The sequence below is a fragment of the Lates calcarifer genome, linkage group LG13 (genome assembly GCF_001640805.2).
Source record: "Lates calcarifer isolate ASB-BC8 linkage group LG13, TLL_Latcal_v3, whole genome shotgun sequence".
In the NCBI taxonomy this organism is placed as follows: domain Eukaryota; kingdom Metazoa; phylum Chordata; class Actinopteri; family Centropomidae; genus Lates; species Lates calcarifer.
Window position 1 is genome coordinate 21,805,123 of NC_066845.1, and position 9,554 is coordinate 21,814,676.

A 9,554-nucleotide genomic window follows, 5' to 3' on the forward strand; every position below is an offset into this window, starting at 1 on the left:
ACAGTGTCAGGTACCAGAAACTGTAAAACATGTTACTGCCAACTGCAATAGATATACTTCAGAAAGGGAGGACATAAGGGAGGAAATGCAAAGATTAGGGATGAGAGGAAGAGAATTAAAGAACATACTGGAGTTGAGAGAAAATAAACAGGGCAGAATGTGATTAATCAACTTCTTGTGAGAAACAGGCCTAATGGAAAAAGTTTAGTGGTCAGTACAATACAGGAACAAAGTGGCTCTGAAAGATAGCAGTAGTGCAACTACTTGGACACCAGCTGACCATTAAACATCACTAAAGAAGAAGAAGAAGATGATGATGATGATGACAGCACAACAGAGCCACCTGATTCCCTCACTGTAAGTGTTCTCTCAGTGTACATCACATGTGCACTTATGATATGGTGAAGGAAGATTCATTTGACTGTCACTTCTTTCCACATCTCTGTAGAGCAGTACCTGTGGTTTCTGCACCACTGAATTCTAAATGTTTCATTCATCTTTGTAGTGAGTAGTCATCAAATGTGAGCTGCCAACTACAGTTTCCAACCCAATTACTGACGTTTTTCCCATAGATCTAAATGCAGATGCCACTTTATTTGTTGCTCCTATAGAAACACCAACCATTTGAGTAGTCAAGTGCCTGCCATCCATGCCCACTTGGATCTTTTCCTCTGGCCATCTTAGTACAAAATCAGAATCAACAGGGCATGCTCAGCATTTCTGTACATGCCACAGAGCATGATCTGTGACATGTATAAAAATGCTAAGCACCGGTGATATAAAATATGAAATGTGATTGTATATTTTCACTCTGTATTCTCATATTGAACTTGGTATTCACACTGAAAACTATGATGGATGTTTACAACAGACACTTTTGGTAATAATTTGCTTAATTAATAATGCTTGTCTCAATCAGTGTTAACAGCACAACTCTGCTGACAGTGGCATGTAGGACCCCACTCATTCTAAGAGTGAAGATAATATTTTCTCAGGACATTTGCAGTCTGGAGATCAACTGTAATATAAATCTCACCCAACTCTAATTAAGAGGAAAAACAAATGTATTCAACAAAGCATCATGTTAAGCCAGCATACACAGGATAGAGAGACAGATAAGCTACAGCTATGGGGATTGAGTGAAATGGCTAACCATGTGGTGGCCATACTATCCCAGTGTATCTTGAACTCAACAGAACCAAATATGGACAGTTAAAGTCTACTGCAGTTTTTGTCTGGCAGCTGATCTTTTCATCCACGCTAAATTTAATTTGGTATTGAGAAAGTGTCCAATCCAGGCGTAATTGTGATTATGCACATTCTACAATTGCATGTGCATACACACTTAACGTTCAGACTTCATCTAAACTCTCAAATGAAGTACTGAGATTGCTAGCCTCGTATGAATCAATACACACATGCCTGCATGTGTGTCTGCATGGATGGATCGAGCTAATGACACACATACTCACATTTGGGACTTTTAGTAAATAATTACATGAGCATATGTGTCTCATCCTCTATGACCCTTTTCACCCTATAGTGTGTGTGTGTGAGAGAGAAAATGATAAACTCACTGATATTGGGGGTGTGAATGGTCATGTGATCAGTCTCTGCCATCAAGTGAGGGCTCAGGCTGGTCACCATTTTGTCAATACTCTTGACCACATCCATGGGGCCATTCACCACCTAAAATACACAGAGCAACGGCGTCTCAGCAACAGCAACACTCATCCACTCTGCCCTGCTCAGCACAGTCATCAAAGATAAAGAGGTTCATTTCAAAATGACCGTTCATATGCCACACAAAAAGAAAATGCTTTCAGTGCCGTTAACTGTTTTCCAGAGTATATGCACAGTTTGAATGAAGTGGGAGATAGGCCTATAATGCATGGCACAGTCGTGGATTTTACCATTGTCTGTTTTGAAACCCCTCATTCTGAATTCAATATGCCCATCTAAGAGCTGAGCCTTGGAGACAGAGCTGGGAGCAATGTGAGGGAGGTTTGTGGATGAGTACAGCTTCAGTTTTTTAGAGTGCTGCTCATCCATTGAGTCTGGACTGAGGTGGCCTTGGAGCACTGAGAGGCTTGGGGGATGGGGGGTGGAGGTGTAGCAGAGGGACACACAACATTCACAAGGAAAATTCTATATAGATCTACACACACATCAATAATGCAAACACAAAAGTAATATAGTTGGAAGAGAGAATGCAGTATCCTAACTGTAAACTGGGTTAAAGCATGGTTTCCTCTCTGAATTATGATTCTGTTGAGTTGTTCAGAATGTGAATGTTATTATGATGACTGAACTATGCCTTAATCAAGATGTACATAGATGGGTATAGCATTTGTAAGCACTGGTCTAAAATTGTGTAACTTTGTTACTCTTATGTATCTGTATCTATAGAGGCATACTGCCCTCTAGTGCTGGAGAGACAGAATAGCTGTGATCTGTCTGCCTGTCTGTCTATAATTGTTTTGTCACTCAAACTGCACCACCACAGTTCTGTGTATTACACTGCAATTTGCTACATTCTGCTACATATAAAAAATAAACTAACAAAAAAAAAAATCCATATGTGACTTCTCATATTGCTGCATGTCTTATTCAGGCAGGCTGGCTAAGGCCTTTCTGTGCGGCATGCTCTCCTCATGCCTATGTGGGTTTCCTCCCAAAGGCCAAAGACATGCATGTTAGGTTAAATGCTGACTCTAAATTGCCTGTAGGTGTGAATGTGAGCATGAACAGTTCTCTGTCTCTATATGTCAGCCCTGTGAAGGTCTCTCACCTTTCCCTGCTTCTCACCCAGTGTCAGCTGGGATTTGCTCCAACTCCCTACTACCCTGGATATGGCAGGATGGGTTTTTATAGCTAATGGATGGTTGGGAGAATGAAAAATAAAACTTTGAAGGCAATGATGGGAAGTGAATATTGTGTTCTGGTGCCAGAGTTGATCCTGAGATGTGTATGACATATAACCAACTGTTTAAAATAACTTATTTTATAAATGTATTGGTACTCCATCAGTAACTGTGAAATTCCCTGAAGGATTTCCCTTCTTTGTCTATGAAATGCCACACCAGATGCAGATACCACAAACATAATTTGCACAGATTTACTAAGTTATGTATCAACATTCTAAAACCTCTACACAGTGAGGAATCACACATGTAGCAGGGCTAAAGAAAAAGTAAGAAAGTGCTACATGCATGCTTTGCATATGCTACCTCTCTAATGGCCTGCCACTTGAGGGCGTTGTCTTCACTGATGACACTGTTGGCCAGACTGATGAAGTGCTGGCTGAGCTCTTGGATGCTGTCCTGGCTGTGGTTGGTGGCATCAGGGAGCGGCTGTGTGGGGACATCAGCAGCCAGAAGTAGTAGCTGGATGAGGGACACCATGTCTTCTGGCTGCAGTCCTTCCTGCTGGGTGTCTTCCAAGGCCTGGACGGAGATATCCAGCAGGGTGGCCGCTTGGGCCAAGTTGCTCAGTCCTGATGGTTGCTGCCCCAGCACTGCCTGGGAGTAGAGACAGAGACACTAGGGTTCAACCAAAACATGTTTGTTATTTTGATTTATTCTACGAACACAGGGTTAGAGTATATAAATATCCGTGGGAATATTCCATGGGAAGCCAATCAGAGTGCTTATATGATTATAGTTTCTTCTACATAATTGTTGTATAATTTGTCAGTACTGTTGTGCAGCCAGTAACGAAGTGGACAATTATTTGTAAAAGTCATGATCTAAGTGAAGTTTTAAAGTAAAGTTTACGTTGCACTGAGGAAACACCTCGAGACATTTCATTTTCTGAGGCAGAACTGAAGACAAGGGTTAACTCTCTGTTAGGTGTGCTATATAGGTTAGGAGGCTATTTGACAGAGAAAGACAGAAAGTTTGAAGTAGTGGAATTTTTAAAGATGTGGGAAAAAAGAAAGTCATACTAAGTGAAGATGTATGGATTTGTCTACCTGGGTCTTGTTGGAAATTTTCATCAGATGGCTCATAAATGCAGTAGGCTGGGAGCTCTGAGAATCACTCATCTGCTTCATCTTCAGGTAACGCTCTGTGAAAACAATGTGACATCAACTGGAGGCTCTAAACCTGAAACTGCTGAAGCATCTCAGAATAAAACACTGAACTCCCAGCAGAACCTGACCCCTGACCTCCCTGTCTCTGTCTGCCCCCCACAAATCAAATCCTCACCAAAACCCTGTTCTTGTGGACAATGAACAAGGCTCACCTCTGCTGCTCCTGCAGATGAACGGCAATGGATCAGAGCAGTCTGACAAGCCAAATAGTGGGAGATGATCTGACCAGCTCTGCAGTGTCCTGCAGCCCTGCAGCTCCATCTGCTGGTGCACTGCTGCTTACACATTCATATGATCACACAGTCATACACAAAGTGACACACAATGAGAGAAGACTGGACATAAGCATATTTAAAGGTCTTCATGGGTGAAAAATCAAAAAAGTGGATGAAGTAAATTTGATTCAAAAGAGGTCATTGGCACTCAACAACAAATTGAGGAATCATGACTTTATTACAAAAAATGCTATTGCAATAAACAGAATTTGAAAACTCTTTACACTCAACGTGTTATTGTAAAGAAAACTGACTGCATGGATCCTTTGGGAGGAAATGAAGCTTGACTAGATGCTACATTACTCTTCACTACTACATGGAGCTCTGTTATTATAGTCTGGTATTATAGTCACACTAACTAACACTTGATCTTAGCACCACACATTACCCTGTGGTCTTCAGTGGTGAAACCGGTAGAGCAGTTGCCTATCGATCACGAGGTTGCCGATTTGAGTCCAGCAGTGGATGGTTACAGATTAAAAAAAAAAAATAGTATTACTAATAATAATATTAATAAAGATTTGAAGAGCAATAGTGTGACCATAGGATTCACGTTTTTTTTTGCCGTAGCAGCCTCTGATCATCAAGAGGATCCCTCACCTGCTCTATTCATCTCCATATTATCTGGCTCTCTCTCTCTGTTCATAAAACACCCAAACCAGGTCAGTCTTTAAACTGCCATACTGTGGTCGGTATTCACTTTATCTACACAATAATAATAATAGAGATCATTATGAATATTTTACGCTTTTTGCAATTTTGCTATTTATGCAAGTTTGTAATTTTACTACCACTACAGTTAATTTTAGCACCATAAAGCATCCTGTGGCCTTCAGTGGTGCAACTGGTAGAGCAGTTCCCTTGCAGTCACAAGGTTGCCAGTTTGAGTCCAGCAGTAGACCATTAATGACATCACCTGCTTTTGACTTTTAACTTTTTCTTCTTCATTTCAACAATGATTTCAGCCATTTCCAGCATTGCTTCAGCGATCCATTCAGAGCTCGGCATTCACACGCATTTTCCGCAGGAAATACAAATTATCTAGTTCCTCAAGCTGCCCCCACACTGCTGGAGCTGTGGGAAAACCCCTCCATCCATCTATCCCCCCAGTTCTCTGTCCCACTTCCACTCCACCCCTCATTCTCTTCAGTCAGTCATGCCAAGATGTCTAGATGTACAGGTTCATTTTGAGTGACTAAGACACTAGGTCACATGCTGTGTAGAGCAACCAGTGGATAAGAAATCCTTTTACTGATCTGATGTCAGATGCCATGATGTGAGTTGGAGCACATAAACTGAAAACAGGTCAAGAAAACACTGAATATTATGAATGGAAATCAAAGCTAAAATATGGGCATAAGCTGTAACAGGAATAAGAAAATATGAAGAAAGCAAGTATAGAAGACACAAATTGTAATACTAGACTGTTGTCATTGGTCAGACTGTCAACACTGAGTTTTACTGCACTGTTGTGAGGCTTTTGAGGGAGCACATGCAGTGCCCTTGACCTAAACTGTGGTGCAATGGCAAAGAAAATTTGTTTGCTCAGAGTATGTTGAAAACATGCACGTTTTTTGGTGGAATCAACATAATCATCAGCCCTACTCACTGGACTTGGCTCCCTGCAACTACTTCTCTCTTCCTCAAAATGTAATCCAGTGATTTAGTATGTCACCTCCACTGCATTGGGGTACTTACAAGATACACATTAAATTCTTAAATTCCCACTTTTTTAAAACTCCATACTGCCAGCTTAGCTGCAGTTGAAGCTTTCAAACCCAGCCAAGATAACAGTTATAAACAAATCAATAGTGTATCTAGAGAATCTCACCCACTTCATTTGGAGGACAAACTGAGTAGTAGCCATACCTGTAACACTGGTAATCCCTCAATTCAACTAGGACAAAGTTGAGTGAGACTGTAGATTGTGCTGAATGTTTACAATAGACAGTTTAAGTAAGAATTTTACAATTTGTGTTTTTCTCTTTGACTTTGACTAACCTGGGGGGTGGTTTTCAACCTTACTGATCACCTAAATGTTTGTGCTTGCCCCCTTAACTTCATTGCAGCATTCTTAATGTATTCCCAAATCTAATGTAGTACTACGGTGAGTAAAATGTTATTATAATAGAAAAAAACTGATAAGAAAAAAACATAGCCTTCAGAGAACTAAAGACTATGCTAATCCTGGGCTTTGTTCCCAACTGAGACCGTCTTCAGATGATTCACTTCTTTAAAATGCTCTGCACTTAACCTTACAGTCACACATTATGTCCTTAAAATTCAAACACAGGAGGACTGCATGCATTTAAGGCATTCGATTGAACATTTTGCAAATCCCCAATTATGAAATGATGACTTCAAAGAGGCAGTCCCTGAAATGGGAAAATGACCTTACCTGGGCAAAACAGAAGGGCCTGCACCTCTCCAACTGCTGGGTGTCTACTTAGGTGGTCTAGGTTCCAAATGAAAAGCACTTCATGGGTCATGGGTGAACACGCATTGAGGGCACTGACATGCCTCATTTCCAGAGACATATTAAAAACATTCAGGTCAGTGATCATTCCAAAAAAGGGCTCTGTAAAATTCCCTCCAAAGGAGTCTTGGTCCTGGCCCAGAATGAGTATCCCATCTCCATGGATATCCCTGGAAGAGTCCGTTCCTGAACCCATGTCCTTCCTCTCCCCATCCACATAGATAGCCCAGTTGCCACTGCTGCGGTGCCATGTGACACAGATGTGATGCCATTCTCCATCATTGGGGAAGGATGCCTTATATGGAAGGTGCTTCCCGTGGATGATGAGTGCCAGGAGTATGCGTTTGTGCATGTCCACTTGGCCTCGCAGCTGGAACTCATTGGTGAAAACAGGTGCAGCATAGGAGAAGATGGTGGACACCTCATTCCACTCAATGTCCCACTGAACTCGAACACACACACTGATAGACGACAGGGAGGGGAAGAACATGTTGACACGAGCAAAGCACTCACGGGATTCCTTTGGGAAGTTTAGAGCTGAGAACCGTACATCTAAATAAGAGCAAAAGAACAAGTCAAAGATTAAATCTTGCATTTTACTTGTATTCCTTTATTTATAAAATCCACTGATTCAACTTACACTGCTTGGAGAGAGCCACAGGCTTGGAGGCTGCTTTGCTGGGGTTCTTGACCCAGATAGGGGAGTGAAGTCCAGACTGTTGAAGCAGCTCCAAGGCCCCTTCCCGGTCTTCTGACTGCTCCAGGGTGGCGAGGGAGCTGAACTGGCCTCTGCAAAAACTGTCAGCCCTGGAAAAGGCCAGCGAGTCATTGACCAGCTGAAAGGCCAAGTGAGTCGTTAGATGGACCAATCTGGATTGTCCTGGGGAGTCAGACACAGAAAACAACCACAAAAAAGCAGGACATTATGAATAAAAAATTAGAGGAGCATCAGTCAATTCGTTTAAATGCTTTTTTTATGGATTGAAAGAAGGCACAAGAGAGGCAAGTAATATGAATTGAAACGACTGGCTACTAAATAGTTGTGTTAAACAGTGTCTCACTGTGTGAGTCCCCCACTCTGTCCGGCACAGCATGTGTTGGCTCACTCTCACATACCACCTACAAGAGAAAAAGTCAAAATTACTGTATTGTTTTTTAAATACATGAGCAGAATTTGCTCATACATTCAATAGAATAGTTGGAGCAAATCTGCTATTTGTAATGTCAATGATGTTGTGGAATTCCATGGTAACTTAATAAAAGACAGACAAGAAGCAGTGTGCATGTTATGTAGTGTAGAATGAGAAGGTTATTACCATAAATGAGAAGAATATGAGTCCAGTATGCAAGGTCCCAGTCATCTCTGAGCTAATGTAGTCCCCAGCTGAAATAAAAACACTCAGCTTACCTAGAAAATAATATTTCCACTGGATCCAGATGTACTTCTCTTTAGAAAAAGATTGGTATCCCTGTCAAATCACAAAGTAAATACAATACCCTATTGATTACGGGTATTTAAGCCAATAATATCTCAAATGTAGCTTTGAGTTTTGCATTTTAGTGTCACTCTTCAAAAGGTTGTTTTCAGTGTATGTCCTGATTCATTCTAGTTAGTTTCAGAATTCAGATTTTCGTCCAAAGCAGCAGAAAGTCTCTTTATGTAATCTGGGAACCAGCTCCACATGTGTGGGACAATTGAACCCAAATCCAATCCAGACTGCTCATCCAGTGCACCAGCCACGATGTCCAGCATATCCAGCAGAGTCTCTGGTCTCCTGACAGGGAGACAGCTAGCAATCCCAGTGTGTCTGTCCAAGAGTCCCAGTCTGCCTCCTGCCTCTCTTCAGACCCCTCACCCCTCCCTCCTTAGCACCCTGAAGCCATCTGCCTTTGTCATGCAAATGGAGTCATTTTTTAAAAGAACCCTACTTACGCAAGCAGTGTCAAGCATTTGGCACAGTTCATCTGGACGTGCAGAGCTGTGGACATTTTTACTATGTAACCCTTACTTATGCTTTCTATCAGACTCTCTAAAGTGAATTAGAACATCTGTTTTACTGGTGTGCTTCAGAGGCAATAAAAGATTGGTACTACCAATATAACCAGTGTACAGTAAACCATAAAATTTACCTGTTTTGAATCACTTTCATTTTGGTGATTATGTGCAACATGGTTGAAAGGCTTTTGTGGGCCTTTTGACACCAAATGCATCTGCATTCAACATAGATAAGTGTCCCAAATTAGACATTAGACATAATTGTATAGGTCACAAATTTAAATATTGGATCCTAAAATCTAGATCTGAGCAAAAGAGAAATAAGCTAAGGTCAGACAAGCAAACACATTATTATTAACTGAGGACACTTGTCAGTCCAGCAAGTTATTTATTCATCCCCCATCTTTTTGACCTGACTACACCACATTCACCACCACCATACCAGATTAAAAAGGTGATCTTCAGCATAGAGTTGTGCTCAGTGTTAGTTATCTTACAGCTAGCTGAACTTGCTTACTGTGTGTTGCAGCAGATGTTTCCATGGTTAAATCTGAAAAACCTCTGATGCTAACTTCTAATGGTAATCAGTATGATAACTGAGTTAATCAACATTAATGACCTGTATCATTACATTAAACATGTTTCACCCAACTATACAATATAATGTATACTTTATTGATAATACCGTATGTTTGGAATAATCAGCCTGTTACA

The 9,554-nt window shown here is 41.1% G+C and overlaps 1 protein-coding gene across 2 annotated transcripts in view; it reads right to left on the reverse strand.

Annotated features, from left to right (window-relative positions):
- The window catches only part of adgrd2 (adhesion G protein-coupled receptor D2), a 37,637-nt gene extending 28,955 nt beyond the window's left edge, over positions 1 to 8,682 (reverse strand). For both annotated transcript variants that reach the window (XM_018669362.2, XM_018669361.2), the window contains exons 1-8: positions 8,161 to 8,682; positions 7,906 to 7,963; positions 7,485 to 7,724; positions 6,767 to 7,396; positions 4,246 to 4,368; positions 3,974 to 4,068; positions 3,231 to 3,521; positions 1,578 to 1,689 (exon numbers count right to left, since the gene is read on the reverse strand). In XM_018669362.2, the coding sequence (XP_018524878.1) occupies positions 1,578 to 1,689; positions 3,231 to 3,521; positions 3,974 to 4,068; positions 4,246 to 4,368; positions 6,767 to 7,396; positions 7,485 to 7,724; positions 7,906 to 7,963; positions 8,161 to 8,205 (1,594 nt within the window). In that variant the 5' untranslated portion in view covers positions 8,206 to 8,682. The remainder of the gene's footprint in view (positions 1 to 1,577; positions 1,690 to 3,230; positions 3,522 to 3,973; positions 4,069 to 4,245; positions 4,369 to 6,766; positions 7,397 to 7,484; positions 7,725 to 7,905; positions 7,964 to 8,160) is intronic.
- Positions 8,683 to 9,554: the final 872 nt, after the last annotated feature.